The sequence below is a fragment of the Panthera pardus genome, unplaced genomic scaffold (genome assembly GCF_024362965.1).
Source record: "Panthera pardus isolate Hobbes unplaced genomic scaffold, ASM2436296v1 HiC_scaffold_8, whole genome shotgun sequence".
Classification (NCBI taxonomy): Eukaryota; Metazoa; Chordata; class Mammalia; order Carnivora; family Felidae; genus Panthera; species Panthera pardus.
In genome coordinates this window covers 123,615,048-123,633,384 of record NW_026527013.1, presented here as the reverse complement: position 1 = coordinate 123,633,384, position 18,337 = coordinate 123,615,048, and the positions used below count along the sequence as shown (strand labels likewise).

The 18,337-nt window shown below is 36.8% G+C and overlaps 1 protein-coding gene across 10 annotated transcripts in view; it reads right to left on the bottom strand.

Moving 5' to 3' along the window:
* BBS9 (Bardet-Biedl syndrome 9) overlaps positions 1–18,337 on the bottom strand; it is a 434,898-nt gene that overhangs the window by 241,262 nt on the left and 175,299 nt on the right. For all 10 annotated transcript variants that reach the window (XM_053897794.1, XM_053897793.1, XM_019443775.2 and 7 more), the window contains 4 exons: positions 16,346–16,527; positions 10,887–10,963; positions 7,080–7,133; positions 1,092–1,194 (listed from right to left, as the gene is read on the bottom strand). In XM_053897794.1, coding sequence (XP_053753769.1) covers positions 1,092–1,194; positions 7,080–7,133; positions 10,887–10,963; positions 16,346–16,527 — 416 coding nt within the window. The remainder of the gene's footprint in view (positions 1–1,091; positions 1,195–7,079; positions 7,134–10,886; positions 10,964–16,345; positions 16,528–18,337) is intronic.

The following is an 18,337-nucleotide window of genomic DNA, read 5'->3' as shown; positions in this document are numbered from 1 at the left end:
TGGATGTAACTATAACTGTAGCGACTTTGCAGATTGTGCATAGCCTTCTATATTCATGTATTTGACCTCCAACCTGTGTTAGACAGACTTAAGACGTTTTTAATTGAAAAACTAAATTGTTCAGAATATTTTTTAGAAAGACAAATTGGAAGTATTCTGAAAAAAATTAGAAAATAAAGTTAGAATCCAATGATTGGATATCACCTATAAGATTATATCAACCATTCATCCATTCATTCAGTGATTTGGTTAATATTTATTAAGTTCCCCGTATATGCCAGGCATTCAAGTAAGGGTTGGTTATACAAAAGCAAAAGAGAGAAATATGTTCTTGATTTCATGAATACAATATAGGATCAGCAGCAGTAAATGAAGAAAGAAAAAGATTAGAAAGATAAATCATAAATCTTTTTAATAGGACTAATGACAACTTGGATATAAATCATAGGGCCTGAGAGATACTGTGCAAAGAAATCTTACTAAGAGTTGACATTTATGACCAGTCTACTATTTTAGGCATTATTACAGATATCTTACATAGATTCATTTTCTAACTAAACCTCAAAAATGCCCTGCAAGACAGATATCAATATCCCCTTTCTGCAGATTAAAAGAAACTGAGGCTTGGAGTAATTACTCAAGTAGTTTGCCAAAGGTTACACATCAGGTACGTGTAAGAGCCATGATTCAAATTCAGACCAGACTCCGAAACCAATGTCCTTTCTTCAAACATTACTGATTCAATAAACAGCTGACTAGACAAACACCAATAAAGAAAGCCTTCCAAATTACAGCATTTAAGTACAATTACAGGCCCATCTAGTTGAGGAAAGCACTTGAAAATCTGTAATTACTTCAGCTCAACAACCATTCATTGAATGTTGCTATTTTTTAAAAAGTATCATTCATGCTTGATGTTTGGAGGGAAAACAGAAGCAAAACAACACAATCACTGAAATCTTTTTAGAAAGATACCAGTCTCACTATTCAGACAAAAAATGTAGCCATCAAATAAACATACTAACAAAAAAATTTTAATTAATAGAAAACATCACACCACGATATATTTTAAGCCAAAACAGAACACTTACCCATAAATTCAAAGGTGAACTGATCACAAGTCAATACTAAAGGTGGTTGCACATAAACTGATAATTTGGCTTTTTGCAAAGCCAGTCGATTCTGCAATGTGACCTAAGGAAATAGAAATTGTTATTAATAAAAAATTGAATTTTATCCAGATTGATAGGATAGCACAAACATGTAAAAAATCACTAGCAAATAATTAGGAAACATCTGAAAAACATGAGTAGTCTTTTAAAACACAACGTAAGTAGTAGTTACTGGTAAGTAGAGAAGTGGTGGATTCCACCCACTAGAAACTGGACAAAGCAGTTGAACAGACTTTTCTCCAAAGAAATAGAAATAGCCAAACAAGTACATGAAAAACTGCTCAATATTGTTAATCACAATGAAATACAAATTAAATCTACAATGAGATACTACTACACATCTACTAAAATGCTATAATCAAAATAACAGACAAAAATAAGTGTTAGCAAGAATATGAGGAAACTAGAAGCTTCGTATATGGCTGATGGGAATGTAAAATGGTATAGCCACACAAGAAAATAATTTAACAACAGTTTCTTAAAAAATTAAGCATAAATTTACCATACAACCTCACAATTCCATGCCAAGAGAAATGAAAACATATGCCCACCCAAAAACTTGTACATAAGTTTCACAGCAGCATTCTTCACAACAGCCAAAATAGAAACAACCCAAATATCCATCAACTGATGAATGAATAAACAAAATATGGTACCTTACAATGAAACGGCATTCAGTAATCAAAAGAAATGAAGTACTGGCACATACTACAATATGGGTATACCTTTAAAACGCTATGCTAAGGGGTAGAGGCTAGTCCCAAAGAACCACATATTGTAGGATCCCATTTATATGAAATGTCCAGGATAGGCAAATCAATAGAGACAGAAAATAGATTAGAAGTCGCTGAGGGATGGAAGTAGAGGAGGGCTGGAGGATGGGACAGGGAAAAGGAACAGGAAGTGACAGCTAATGGGTATGAGGTTACTTTCAGGAGGGACGAAAATGTTCTAAAATTAAATTGTGGTGATGGTTCCACAACTCTGCAAATACAGTAAAAATCACTGAATTTAAATGAGTATATGGTATGCTATGTGAATTATATCTCAATAAAGCTATTAAAAATGTTCTAGCAAAATCAAAGGAAAAATCTGCCCTGTGGTTGGTAAATAATCACATCACGAAATATTTGGTGTTCATTCTTCTTTTCATATATAGATGTGGCAACTGATTTATCTAGTATCAGTAAACCACCTTTTGCATAAATTAATTATTCTCTAATGATTTCCTTGCTAAGTGGATATTTACTAGTCTAGATACATATCAAAGCACCACACTTTATTCCATGGCTTAACACAAAAATACATGACGTAACTAATTCTAGAAAATATCAAAGAATGGCAATATTGACTGCTGCACATCTCAGCTGGCTGCAATTCTAAACTGGTGCTCTTATAAGGTGATGCTAAGAAAACCCTCCCACTGAAATTAGAACCAAAAGCTAAGAACTCTGGGGTAACAGTGTGACTGGGAAACAGGACGGGCATGGGTACAGAAGGCCAGGGCTTCTCTCACTGCCCCGGAGGAGAAGCATCAGCAGAAAACATCAGGCCCACGGATTTTTACTGGGCCACAGCACTAAGGGGCATCTTTTTGAGGCTATCAAAGAAAAAGCTTAAAGATCTGACTCCCAATGGGCATATTCTCTCTTTGGATTTTGTCTCCTTCAAGTCCCAGTCTTTGAACAGTCTCATTTAGATGAATTCATCCACATAGTTTACAAAGCAGACTTATCATAGTCAACTGCCCAGGTAGGGCTCATATACCAACTGAGTCAAGATTTCCGGGGGGGGGAGGGGGGGGGGGTAGACCTGGGTATTGGTATTTTGTTTTCGGCTACCCAGATGATAACCATGTACTACCAGAATTAAGAATCATACTTCTATAGAGCATTTGCTGTGGAGGAGTTTTCAGTCTAGTATTGAACTCTAATATATGACACAGATACATTTCATGATTAATTCATATAAAGCAAGGGTATATTTATTTTTAAGAAAAGTAGTTTTCAGGGGCACCTGGGTAGCTCAGTCGGTTGGGAGTCTGACTTCAGCTCAGGTCATGATCTCACAATTTGTGAGTTCAAGCTCCACATCAGGCTCTGTGTTGAGAGCTCAGAGCCTGGAGCCTGCTTCGGATTCTGTGTCTTCCTCTTTCTCTGCCCCTTTACTGCTAATGCTCTGTCTCTCTCTCTCAAAAATAAATAAAAATTAAAAGAAAAAAAGTAGTTTTCAAATTTCTCTTGAGTAAAAGGCATGTATCACTTATTCCTTAATATATATTTTGCATATATATACATCATATATATACATATATAATGTATACATACACACACATACTATAGACAAAGAAACAATATACAGGAATATCTAACTGGGCCATAAATATTATATACATACAATTAGATTCAATAACCATCTTGTATTCATTTTAAATGATGTGGGTATTCTGTACAACTTAAAAAATAAGTTAAACACAAAAATGTTGATTTGCAAAATGAAATTTTTAAAGGATAACTCTTGATGCAAATAAATACAATTTGCTATTTGTTCAATAGCAAATGAACAATGAATCCTCAATTTTTACTTTATAAGCTCTGGGAATGAATGAAGGGAATCTGCGTACCACAAAGCAAAGCTTCCTTCATGATGTCTGAGCATTATAAACAACATAACATAGTAAAATCTTGATGGTAATTATGGGAAGAAGAAACTACACAAGCACCACAGACAACATTCCTCCAAATAGCTAAGTCTACTACATAAGTAGGATACAACTATTTTACTATTAATAATAATACCATGCAAGTCTATACATATATTTTAAAATAAAATTAATAATATTAATGATAACCAGTAGCAGCTCTCTATATTCATGGAACCATGCTAATAAATTATTTATGTGCGTTATCTCATTTAATTTTCACAACATTCTGAAATAGAGAAAACTTTGCCTCAGAGAGACTAAATAATTTGCCCAAGGCCACTCTGATTAAGAATTTATCTTCTGTCTGCCAGAATCCAGAGCACATGCTCTTACTCAACTGTGGTTAAGCCTCAAAATAACTGCAAATAACAAAGTAATCCCATTTTACAGTTTAAAAACAGAGGTTCGGGGCGCCTGGTTGGCTCAGTCGGTTAAGCATCCAATTTCAGCTCAGGTCATGATCTCACGGTTTGTGAGTTAAGAGCCCAGCGTCGGGCTCTGTGATAACAGCTCAGAGCCTGGAACCTGCTTCTGATTCTGTGTCTCCCCCTCTCTCTGCCCCTCCCACGCTCATGCTCTGTCTCACTCTGTTTCTCAATAATAAATAAATGTTAAAAACAAATTTTTGAAACAAAGGTTCTGAGGGGCACCTGGGTGGCTCAGTCGATTGGGCACCCCACGCTTGATTTCAGCTCAGGTCATGATCCCAGGGTCATGGGATTGAGCTCCACATCAGGCTCTGAGCTAAGCATGGAGCCTGCTTAAGATTCTCTCTCTCTCATTTCTGCTGACCCTCTCCCCTACACTCTCTCTCTCTAAAATAAACTTTTAGAAAATTAAAGTAACAAAATTAAAAAATGAGGTTCAGAAATAACATGCCCAAGATCAACAAGCCAATATGTGCAAGAGAGTTGAAAACCATCACCAGGAATGTATCATAAGAGCTCAGTTTTAAAAGTGAAAATAAAAAATCCTTAAAGTAGTAATAAGCCACTTGTAAGAAAACAGACATTCTGACTCTACCTGGCATAACAATGTGGACTTAGACAATGATCACACAATTTTACATTGTTAGCAAGATCATGATATCTCTCATGCACAGATTTATTAAATCCCAACAATGCGCTAGGCACTTTCAAATGTGAATCAAGGAGATGTGTAACAAAAAAAAAAAAAAAAAAAAAAAAAAACCTAGAGGAACAAAGAAGACCTGTGTTTGAGCCAGAAAAAAAAAAAAAAGAAAGAAAAAAGAGTTAAAGGCTTGGCTAGATCATAAACCTCATATTTTAAGAGAAAAATAATTACAGAATATTAAGGAGAAAATATAAAACATTAATACAAGAATTTTCCATGTTGTTTTCTGATTCTAAGAAAATGAAATATCATCCTTAGGAAATACAATACCAAATATTTATCCTAGATATATAAATATGACTCCAAAGGCCAGGTATGAGCAACCACTCTGCCTTAGTTGCCTGGAATAGATGGTCACGCATCATGCACACATACTCCAAGTAGCCACATCTTCATTCACTTGGAACGGATGGAAAAATTTTCTCAATTAACAGGATTTATTATGATGGAAACTTGCATGGTTATATATCTTGGCTGCTGTTGTTATAAAAGGCTATAAGGAGAGATTTATAGCAAAATTTGTATAGAAACTGTCAGACAGAATCAGGAAGTCGTTGTGTCTGCTGTATAAGCCCAGCTGATTTTACGCAATCCTCATGTGTTATGTTCTTTCTCATACTCTTATAATGGCAATAAGGAAAAGAGTGGAGACTTAGTCATTCTCAAATACAGTTTAACTTCCACTAACGAAGGAGAGTTTTCCAGTGGTGTCATACCATCATTTTAACATGGCTATTATTACACATTAAAGCCTAAGAACTGCATGGGAGAGAAAGGTGTATTTACTTATAGGAATAACTAGTAGTTGGGCGGCGGGGGGAGGGGGTGGAATTAGCATGAGCAACGTCATCTGATTTAAGTACAAGATTTCTTTTTGCAATTTATAGTGTGTTCCTAAATTATTATGTGTGTGTCTGAACAGTATCAGTAGATAGAAGTTTCTCTACATAAAAGTCTATAGATCATTCCTGGAACTCTGCAGGGTTTTGTTTTTTTTTTCTTAAGTGTTTGATTTCTTGCCACTAATACTTTTCCAGACTCAAAAGTATTAATGAGATAGAGGCTTTGATTGGATACGGGGGAGGGAGAACTGGGGAAAGACCACCCTTGTTTCCAGTGGCAAGAATCCAAAAAAATTAGCTTAGGAAACTGTTACAAGATTGGGCTCCCTTCAACTTCTACCAAAGATCCCCACACTTGGGCCACCCGCTGGGTCCAGTGTAAGCGAACACAATTGGTAAAGCCTGGTGCCCTGTCAAGCTCCTCCAAGGACAGCAACCCATAATCTAAGAAAATATAAAGCCCCGTCCAAGTTTTGACTAAGCAAATCGCCAAGATCCACAACTTTTCCTGGCTCCAACGTCTGGGCAGTGATAAATATTTTCAGCTTAATAATGTGCTGACTGATTACCACACTTTAATCTAAATGCCTTAAGAGGGTTCTACATTTGAGTTCTAGCTCTAAAATTCTACAACGACAGGACTAAAAATTTTAACCAAAACCACATCCTTCATATTCCATTTTTTTAGTACTATCAATTTGTCACTACCCTACTTTGTGGCTTCTTCATTTAATATTTTCTTGCTATAAATACATCCATTTAAAGCTAATGCTATGCCAGGTAGATGACTGGAAATTCTTCTCAAACACACACATAATTACACATACAAGAAAGATATTAGCATTCATGTAATCCCCCAAAATATACATAATGATGCAATCAACTGGTTGGTCTATCATAAATGGTAGGCACATGACACAAGTCCTTTAACATATTCAAAATGTTAATTTTGTTTCCAGAAAAAAGGCCCTGCATCATTTAAATGTAATAGTAAGCATAAGTCATAAGAATTAATATTACATAACACTACTATGAATACAATTGTCAGTTTTATATTCGTCGGAAACAATAAAGGTTATCTTTGCTACCCAAAGCTAAGGGAAATGTACAAATTTCAAGTGCTTGTTTTACATTTCCAAAAGCTACTTATAGAGTGACAACATTGACAGATGTGATGAAATGTGTAACATTGTTTGCACATTATAGTCTAGAATCATGGCACAATACCTTCACTGTGACTGAAGGGACAAGGTCAGTTCCCACTTCAACATCAGCAGCTTGCTGTAAACACAGAATTGAGAAAAGAAGGGAGGAAAGAATGGATTCAAATTAACACGTCCGTCAATGAGTAAACACAATGGGTGCAATATATACTTCCCACCATCAAAATAGGGAACAATAAAGGATTTATCACTCTAATGGCAGACTAAAAGGGTCAATGTGGCTTTTTGAATGCCTTCAACTGCAAAGTAATGAACTGATAAAAACCTTTTCCAAAAAAGGAAAGAGAAAGTCACATATTTTGTCAATAGTATTTTTGTCAAACCACTCTCTCGCCAAATTTACTTAAATGTTGAAACTAATTCTATTAATTCACTCTTTGTATTATGCAGAAGGGTTCCTTGTATTTCACAGATAAGCATTATGCCATTCTTTTTAGGTCCTTGTATTTTCTTTTTAATTTTTTTTTTAATGTTTATTTACTTTTGAGACAGAGAGAGACAGAGCATGAACAGGGGAGGGTCAGAGAGAGAGAGGGTGACACAGAATCTGAAACAGGCTCCAGGCTCTGAGCTGTCAGCACAGAGCCCGACGCAGGGCTCACGAGCCGTGAGATCATGACCTGAGCTGAAGTTGGACACTTAACCGACTGAGCCACCCAGGTGCCCCGGTCCTTGTATTTTCAATTTGCCAAAGGTATGTTTTATTCTGATTAATACGTGGGGCACCTGGGTGGCTCAGTCCTGTAAGCGTCCGACTTTGGCTCAGGTCATAATCTCACGGTTCATGAGTTTGAGCCCTGCATCAGGCTCTGTGCTGACAGTGGGGAGCCTGGAGCCTGCTATGGATTCTGTGTCTCCCTCTCTCTCTGCTCTTCCCCTGATCATACTCTGTCTCTCTCTCAAAAATAAACATTAAAAAAATTAAAAAATACTAATAATATGTATCTAAGACATGTAACTAATGATATAAAGCTTCAGCGGCCTTACACCTAGAAAATAAATCTATTTGTTTATGAGCTCATATCATAACCTAGGTCACTCTTTGAGCATCAGCCTGGGTTACTTGATCCTTCCTTTTAAATAATTCAGAGCATAATATAATGAAGCAAACATTTCCTTATAAGTTATAATTTATATATTAGAGTTCTAGATTGAGAGGAAAAAATGCTCACTCGATAACAGAATAAGAACAAGGGGTAACATTTTCTAATAATACCCACTTGTGGGGAACAATTAAGATCATAAAATCACTAATCCAACCAATGAATAGATCCATTGTGTTTTTAGTTAACTTATTTGAAATTGTTTTACTAAGAAAAACTAATCCACTACTAGGCAACAGGGATTGCTTCAGTGTAATGGGTACCAGCATAATTAACAGTTGAGAGATTCAGGTGACTCAGTGGATCAGTTGATTGAGCATCTGACTTCAGCTCAGGTCATGATCTTATGGTTCATGACTTCATGAGTCCATGAGTTTGAACCCCACATCAGGCTCGCTACTGCTATTATTATGAAAAGAGCTGGGAGACTCATATTCTATATATGATTCCACAGAAAACCATATATGAACTCTGATCCATCTTCTCAATCCAGAAGCTAGAATAGCAATGCTTGTCTCCTCTATAAAAGACCTCATTGTATTATAAATTATATTACTTTTTAGATGTGTGCTTTGATAATAATGACAAAATAAAATATTTAGCCAAGCTTTGTGCTCTAGTATAACCTAAAATCCAGGAAATGTTTTACTTTTAGCTGTCCACAGGTCTAGAAGAGAAACCAACATTCTCCTGTTTCTTGCTCTTTTCAATCCATGTCTAAACACCCAGATACTTCAAGGACGGCAGTCCTTTGGGAACAAAAAATTATAGCCAAAGAGAAATAGCTACACAAAGACACCATGGCACCATAGCCACATAAATCGTTGGGCTAGTGTTTTCCAATGGGATGAACATGATACTCTCAGGAATCTTTTAAGAAAAAAAAAAAACAAAAAAACAGTAAGACACAGAAAATGAAACTGGAAAGAGACACCTAGTTAAGAGGAAACAGCACTCTGAGTTACCAATAGGGAAATATACATTACAATATAGTGCTATTACCTAAGGCCTTTTCCTACAAAGATCAAAAGTTGCTAAAGAAAGGAAAGGGAATTCCTCCTACCAAAGAGCCTGTTTTAAGGGAACCTAGAAAAAATTATGTAAGTTGCCCAAAGGAAAATAGGAATCATTTCCAAGGCAAGAAAATGTGTGTACATTCGTCAGCTAACTAAGCAAAAATGTTCCACTTAGACTACACCCTTCAGGTAGAGTGAGAAATGGTGTGTGCTGAATAGCCAATGTTTAAAACAGTGCCTCTACTATGTGACTCAGCTGGGTGAATGTTTCTTTCATATATAGTACTTTTTTTTTTTTTTAAGTATACCCAACTTACTATATTATGGCAATGTTAACGTGATTTTTATCACTGCTTGGATTGGCTCTTTATACTAAGATTAATCTTTGAAAACTTAGGACAAGTACTTACTATATTATGCTCTGATACCAAAATATCGAAGTCATTTCCTAGGTAAAATTATAGGACATGAACTCCTAATACAGTAAAAACCAGTGAGTTTGATCACCTGCCAAAATTGATCAACTTCTGGTTTAGACACAGATAAACTCAACAGATTTGCCCAAACTGCAGGCAGTGAGACCTAACCAATTATAATCTAACGAGTACTTACAGAAAACTAAACAAGGAGATGGGGCAACACAACAAAGGACAGGCCCTCCTTCATGCTTCTGGTTTCTCATCTCCATTCATTTATATAGCAAAATACACTGAGCACTCATTATGTGACAGACACTAAGGATATGGCAGTGGACAAGACCAGTGGAACGCATGGTGGGGTGGTGGTAGTGATGATAATGATAATGCTAGAACTAAAATGTAATTTGATGATGATGATGATGATGATGATGATGCTGCTGCTGCTGCTGTGGGGGTTAATTATCATAACAATTCAACAAAGTAGATTCTATTATTATTCCCATTTTACAGATGAGAAAAATTGAGACTAAGAAAATTAAATACCTTGCCTTGGGTCACACAGATAGAAATAAGGAAAAATAATTCCTGGTCCAACTGTTTACTGTTAAACTAACACAAAAAGACCCCTCCCCGCCACCACCACCAACATAACCACTATAATGTATTACAGACTGTAAATTAGCAAACCCTGAGCTAGGCCTTTCATAGACATTATCTCTTGTGTGGTCAGTATTATTCACCTGGATTGCGATTATCTCAATATTCTGGTACTGAAAAAGTTTTTTTAAAAAGTTGATTAAATGGGGCGCCTGGGTGGCTCAGTTAGTTAAATGTCCAACTTCAGCTCAGGTCATAATCTCACAGTTTGTCACTTCAAGCCCTGTGTCAGGGTCTGTGCTGACAGCTCAGCACAGCTGAGCTGTTTTGAATTCTGTGTCTCCCTCTCTCTCTGCCCCTTCCCAGCTTGCACTCGGTCTCTGTCTCTCTCCCTCAAAAATAGATAAACACTAAAAAAAAATTTTTTTTTAAGTAGATTAAGAAAAGCTCTTCTATTTCTGCCCCTTCCTCCCCCTTTTTTAGACTAAAATCCTGCCTAAGGAACTCCTCACTAAGAGATTGGAAATGTTTGTTCCAGAAAATAATAAAGACTAAAAGTTGTTATCCTCCTTAAAGTTTCTATCTGGGACCAGAAATTTGAATCAATACACATTGATCCCAATCAGCAGAGTCCAACACTACCATAAACCCTTTTAAAGTCTGCAAATAAACCTACAGACACTGAATCAAATTTAGGAGAAACCATGGCAGAAACTTTCAAGTCATCTTCTCTCTCAGTCATGGGCCAGATACCTGTAATTTAAAAAGAAAAATAATATTTAATCATAAAGTAAACCTGTTGTATATAGTTAAAAAAAAAGGTTTCTCTATATCATATTATCAAAAAGCAATCCCACAAACATAGTCACAGTTGAAAACTAATACATTACAGAATTAGAAACCTGATGATAATTCTTCCCCGGCTATAATATTTTAAAGAGAAATTATCTTTCTCAAAGTTATTAGCTAACATGTGACCCAGTGACTAACCAGTGTTGGGAATTTCAATGCCCTCTCCTTAACACTGCTGGTAGAAGCCAAACTAGTACAATCTTTTTGAAGGTAAGTTGGTCAGAACCATCAAAATGTAAAACATATATATCCTGTAACCTAACAATTCTACTCCTTAGCATTTACTAATACTCACAGACATTCTCAAGGAGGTTCTCGGCTGCTAGTAGCTAACAGAAACAAAACAGGGGCACCTGGGTGGCTCAGTTGGTTAAGCGTCCAACTTCAGCTTGGGTCATCAGCTCACAGTTTGTGAGTTCAAGCCCCACACTGGGCTCTGTGCTGACAGCTTAGAGCCTGGAACCTGTTTAGGATTCTGTGTCTCCCTCTCTCTCTCTGTGCCTCCCCAACTCATGCTCTGTCTCTCTCTCTCAAAAAAAAAAAAAAATTAAAAATCATTTAAAAATAAATTCTTTAAAAAAACAAAAACAACCTGTATCTCTATATTTCTATTAATAGGGAAATGGTGGACTATCCACAATGTGCAATGATCCAAAGCCCAAAGCTATAAGTAAAAGTGCTATCCAACTTTATAAGACTGATAAGAAAAGAACTCCAAGATGTGCCTATTAATTACAAAAAGCAATTACATTACATTGTAATGTAGTACAATGGATCTAACATGCACATATTCATGTAAAAACGATTAAATAAACATGAAAAATTTTTTAAAGAATACACAAACACTCTTGGTAAAGGTTACCTTTAAATAATCTAGTGGAACCAGGATCTGAGGGTTTACACTTTTAGAATGATTAGATTTATTTTCACCATATTCATGGTTTTTTTTACAACTTAAAATTTCACAATTTAAAAAACGTTTACAGTGCACAATGAGATATGATGAACAAGTGACAGAGATCCTAAATAAACAGGAAACAATATGTACGCACATGTATATGTGTGTAACATATATGTAATATATACATATATGTACGTACATATACACACACACACAATATAGTCTGTTTTTTAAAAACTGTGTGTGTGTGTGTGTGTGTGTGTGTGTGTGTGTGTGTATAAAACCAACTACTGGCTCCCACCTAACATGCACTTTCCACTCCTCCTCCTTTGTGGCATAGCCCTAATTCTGCTGAGACACTCACTTTCACCTCAAAGTCATTGGATTGGTCAGATCCAATCATGGTGATTTCATTCCCCTGACCATTTGTTGTTTTAGGCATAAGTGTGGGGCTTAATCCTGGCAGACATGAGGTGAGGGAAGTTAGAAATGGGGGATGCTGGCACAGGCTTCTAGGAAAGCTATTTCCCCATAATAAAATGGGAGACCTGGGAGAAATATCTCTCTTTTCCCTGGAAATCATATTTGCACATAATACCTGGAACTGCCGAAATTACCCTGTGACCCTGAGAGGAAACGTCCTTCACTCACCAAGGATGACTAACTAAAAACATGGAAAGTCCTTGGATGATGCCACAGGAATCAGCTGTCTCACAAAGAGAAGAACTGCCTACGACTGCCATCAGGCATTCCCACCAGTATTGCAATATTCGGTGTAGGAATTTCCATACCTTACGCAGACAGTACAAAAGACTCTTCACCACCTACCCAATAGCCACTCTTTAGTTCTCTACTAAAGGAAGCCCAATTTCATTCTAAGCAACAAAGAGCTCAGCTGAAACACTATATTTCCCAGCCTCTTTTGCAGCTTGGAGTGGCCAGTAAGATGTGAGTAGAAGCTGCTCAGGGTGTGGCTTCCAGGAAAGATCCTTAAGGGGGCTGACTCAGCTGCAGATGTGAGGGCAGGAGTTCCAGAAGCCTTCCTGGACCAATAGATGACCCTGGGATAGAAGGAACTGGAGTCCCTGATGACAGTGGAATTGCCAAACCAACCCTGGTCTGCCCATCACTGGACTTCTTTTCCATGGGAAAGAAATAAACCTCTGCCTTGTTTAAGCCACCTTATTTGAGTATGGTATTACGTGCAGCCAGACATAGCCCTAAACAATACATCTCCCAACAAGGTCACCAAGCACAAATACTTCTAGTACTCAATGGTAAAGACAATTTAGTTATCCTAGACTTATTTCCAATGGGGTACATACAGACTTTCATTTATATGCCCCTTTCTTGGGGTGCCTGGGTGGCTCAGTCGGTTAAGCATCTAACTTCGGATCATGTCATGATCTCACAGTTCTTGAGTTCAAGCTCTGTGTCTGGCTCTGTGCTGACAGCTCAGGGCCTGGAGCCAGCTTCGGATTCTGTGTCTCCCTCTCTCTCTGTCCCTCCTCCACTTGAGCTCTATCTCTCTCTCTCAAATAAACATTAAAAAACACACACAAACTATATGCCCCGTTCTTCCTGTTCTCTTTCCCTTCCTGAATACACAACTGTGTAGGAGGATATCTCAATACCATACCCATTCCTTCACACCCACCCCAGCAGAGAACATGATCAACTGGCTAAATCATAAGAAACTTCTGTCTTTGAAAGTGCCTACCGACAGATGTTGTTCACTACTGGTAAAAGAAATGCTAGGCAGGATTCACACTAATGAGTATGAAAAGCTTCAAAACCCATGAGCCGTACAGAAATTATTACTATAATTTCATGCTTACAACATACATTCCTCATATAAGTTACACACATAAAATCAGCTTCAAAAACACTTTTATTACAGTAGATAATATACACCATGTGTACAACAAAATGTACTCTTTAAATTGGCTTTAAATTTTGCTGAAACTCTTGCTTTGAAGAAATAAAAAAGCTCTAAGTACTGAAAATAATCCACAAGACTGTGAACTTATTTTTGCAAGTTAAAGTCACTATACTAAAATAAGTGGCATTTAAACGAATAATGAGGTCATCAAAAAGTTCAGAGTTTTAACTTCTCATAATCTTCTGCAATGAAATGATTTGGTGCTTTTATATAATTACAGATTTTTTTTAAAAATTTTTTTAACCTTTATTTTTGAAAGAGAGAGAGACAGAGACAGAGCACGAGCAGGGGAGGAACAGAGAGAGGAGACACAGAATCCGAAGCAGACTTCAGGCTCTGAGCTGTCAACACAGAGTCCGACGCGGAGCTCGAACCCATGAACTGAGAGATCATGACCTGAGCCGAAGTTGGACCCTTAACCGACTGAGCCACCCAGGTGCCCCTAATTACAGGTATTTTAATAAACAAATATACCACAGTTATATAAGGTTACACAATACTAAATGTTTTCAATATCTGGAAATAGTATATTTTAAAAGTCCTCTTTCTTACAACTTTCTCTTTGGGTTTTTTTGTTGTTACTGTTGGTTTTTTTATTTTGTTTTGTTTTGTTTTTTTTGGTAGGACTAAATGATGGCAAAGAAGGGGCAGGGAACATTAAATATTAAGTAAAACTTGAGGTTATGTAAATAATGAACTTTAAGGGGCACCTGGGTGGCTCAGTTGGTTGAGCGTCCGACTTCAGCTCAGGTCACGATCTCACGGTTCGTTAGTTCGAGCCCCACGTCAGGCTCTGGGCTGATGGCTCAGAGCCTGGAGCCTGCTTCTGATTCTGTGTCTCCCTCTCTCTCTGCCCCTCCCCCATTCATGCTCTGTCTCTCTCTGTCTCAAAAATAAATAAACGTTAAAAAAAATTAAAAAAAAAATAATAATGAACTTTACACCAAGTCTGTGGGCACATCCCTAGCTTAATTAGCAGTTATTTCAAGTACACAGAAGGATCAAGGTAATGACAACTTTAAAAGTAGCCCAACCCTTCTCACTCAAGGGTATCACTATGGTCACAGAAAAAGACTTTTAGCTGTAAAGGATTTTTCTGAGAACTCTTTTACACAATTGAGTGTTAATCAAAATATCATTAGCACATAGTTTATGGGAAGGGCAAAATCTCAAGACACAAAATCTAATGTGAAAAGCCACATTAAATTTATTTAATGAACTCTGGAAATTTCACATTTCATATATAGGCCACTCTTCTCCAATTATATTTTTAAATGACAAAAAGAGACTTATAATTTCATTAATCCCCAAAACACCAGTATCAAAAATGGGGGGGGGGGGGGGGGATTGTATATTGCAATGTGACACATCCAGTGTTAACCATTCTCCATTTGACAGGGGGCTGTAGACAACAAACAGGTTTTCTGTAATTAGAGGTACTTAAGAGACCTAAGTTTCACTGGTTTACTTTCAAAACTTCTAAAAGGACATTGTGAAGCCAAGGCATAATAATTTGACTTTAATAATCATATTTTTTAAATATACTATCTAAATTCCTCTAAATCTGTCTTGGTAATGGAGACTCAAAAATAGTTAAATCTAGTAAAGTGATTGGATCAGGATTAAGATTGGCTCTGGTGTTTTGATTGGCTTTTAATGCCCTGCGCTTTTATTGTAACTACTTGTTTTAACATTTCTTATGTGAAAATAGTTCATATTTTTTCTCATTAAAAAAATACTTTTACCTGACTGTGAGAAGAAAACTTAAAATAATGTTTTTCACATGTCCAATTAAACTGCAAGATTGGTATTTTATTTCTCCTTTTAATTTACAATAAAATTATACCCTTGTGAATCTCAAAGTAAGATAGTATTGAGTTGTTCAAAACCCAGAAACTGAAAATATCAGCCTCTGACTCATTAGAAATCAGCATACTGCAGGCTACATGCCATTTAGATGGCTAATTAACTGCAGAGCTAAATTATATCGCAAAGCTACAAATGACCACTGTTTTAGCAACCAAGTGGTAACTCATGTACTGCTTTGGTTTCTTTTAAAAGAAGCAACTAAAATGTTTTCAGGGATATTAGAAGTTACTAAGTGACCACCCTAGAGTATAATGCTCTTCTCATGTCCTGAAACCACTATCCAAATAATTACTTTGTTCCTTTCTTAATAGTTTAAAGAAAAAAATTAGATAGTACTGTCCCTGAAACACACTAACAAAAACATTACCTTAAATAGGATATTTTTTTCACAAGCTATAAAATACAAACTAAGTACAAAGACCTCATATGCTAAACAGCAATACTGTTTTAACAAATATGATTTTAATTAAGCCTGGAGGAGAAATTTAACTAATATATTCAAAACATTATCCACATATAAATTTTATAATGAATACTAAAATCACATAATACAGAATTGCAAATGAGATACCTTGCGATTTATTAACATCTTTGATGATTTTCTGAAGTTCTTTCAATTCTATATCAAGTTCTTCATAGTGTAGTTCTCTAGATTCAACTTTTGGAGCTTGGAAAAAAGAAGGGTCTGTCCCCAGGTATGAACACTGCAAGTGACCATCATCACTCAGAGTGACTATCACTCCCTTTAAATCACTACAAAGAGAAAGAGAAAATGAGATATAATTCAAATTTTTGGTGTATTTAGACTTGACCAACAATATTTCTATTCAATTCAGCTTCAACATGCCATTAAGAAAATGACCACAAGGGGCGCCTGGGTGGCGCAGTCGGTTAAGCGTCCGACTTCAGCCAGGTCACGATCTCGCGGTCTGTGAGTTCGAGCCCCGCGTCAGGCTCTGGGCTGATGGCTCAGAGCCTGGAGCCTGTTTCCGATTCTGTGTCTCCCTCTCTCTCTGCCCCTCCCCCGTTCATGCTCTGTCTCTCTCTGTCCCAAAAATAAATAAAAAACGTTGAAAAAAAATTTAAAAAAAAAAAAAAGAAAATGACCACATATCTATTTCTAAAGTTTTATATCAAAGACTCAATTCAAATGTTTTAAACATGATTTATATTTATATAAGCACTCCCAATGTTAGGATTCATTTTACAGGGGGAGAAGAAAACCTTAACAATTCTTATAATAGCTATCAATTTGGGGGACCTAACAACATGATAAATCATGCTCCAAGAGCTTTTCAAGTAACTGTATCATTTAATCCTCGCTCCAGCTTCCACTTGGCAGATTCATAATAATCATGTGAACACTTGTGGAACTACAGTGGATCAAGAGCTCATCTACCGGCTGGTGAAGACCATGGCTGAGGCACAGGAGCAAAGACAAGACAATCCGGGGAATGGTGAAAAATGCTAGTGAAGTAAGGCCTCCAAGATCTTGAAGAGAAATGCACTCCCTGATCTTTTCCTTTTCCTACTCTATACCTTGGGGACCTGTGTTTGTGCTTTGCCCAGGGACCCCGCCATAGCTTCCTTTATACGCACTGCTACTCAAGCAGCCACAGTCATTCTTACTCTCGACTCTGAGGGAGAAGTATCCCATTTTCTCATTTCATGGCTCTTTCTCCACCACTCTTCAAATCCTGATTATCTCTGTTCCTCCTCATTCTTTTACTCTTCCTTCTTCATTAGGCTCCCTTATCTCTTTTTTCTTTTTTTTTTTTTAATGTATGACACCACTTATTTTATTTTACTTTAAATATTTAGTTAGAGAGAGAGAGAGGAGAAAGAGACAGAGAGGGTTTGGGGGGGGGGGGGGGAGAGATTCCCAAGCAGGCTCTATGCTGACAGCACAGGAGCTCTATCTCACGATAGATCATATCGTGATATGATATGATAGATAGATCTCTATCATGAGATCATGATCTGAGCCGAAACCAGGAGTCAGTCACCCAACAGACTAAGCCACCCAGGGGCCCTTCTTTTTTACTCTAGAAACTAGCCCAAATATATAAATTATACATAAAGCTAGGATACTATTTTTAAAAGTTCTAAGTTTTCCTGAACTTGCTATTAAAAGAATTTCATTGAAATGAACACTATTTGCTTCTTCCCTAGCCTACTCAGAAGAAAAAAGAAGTCAATATTGTCATAAGTCATTTTGAGGTGATACATAAGGAATCTGTCTGATTTTCTTTCGTTTTCTAATGGTCTTTGATTTAAAAAAAAAAAAAAAAAAAAGATTTCTGGGGCGCCTGGGTGGCTCAGTCAGTTAAGCGACCAACTTCAGCTCAGGTCATGATCTCACAGTATGTGAGTTTGAGCCCTGCATCGGGCTCTGTGCTGACAGCTCAGAGCCTGGAGCCTGTTTCAGATTCTGTGTCTCCCTCTCTCTTTGACCATCCCTCATTCATGCTCTGTCTCTCTCTGTCTCAAAAGTAAATAAATGTTAAAAATAATTTAAAAAATAAATTAATTTAAAAAAATGATTTCTAACCCTGTTCTAAAG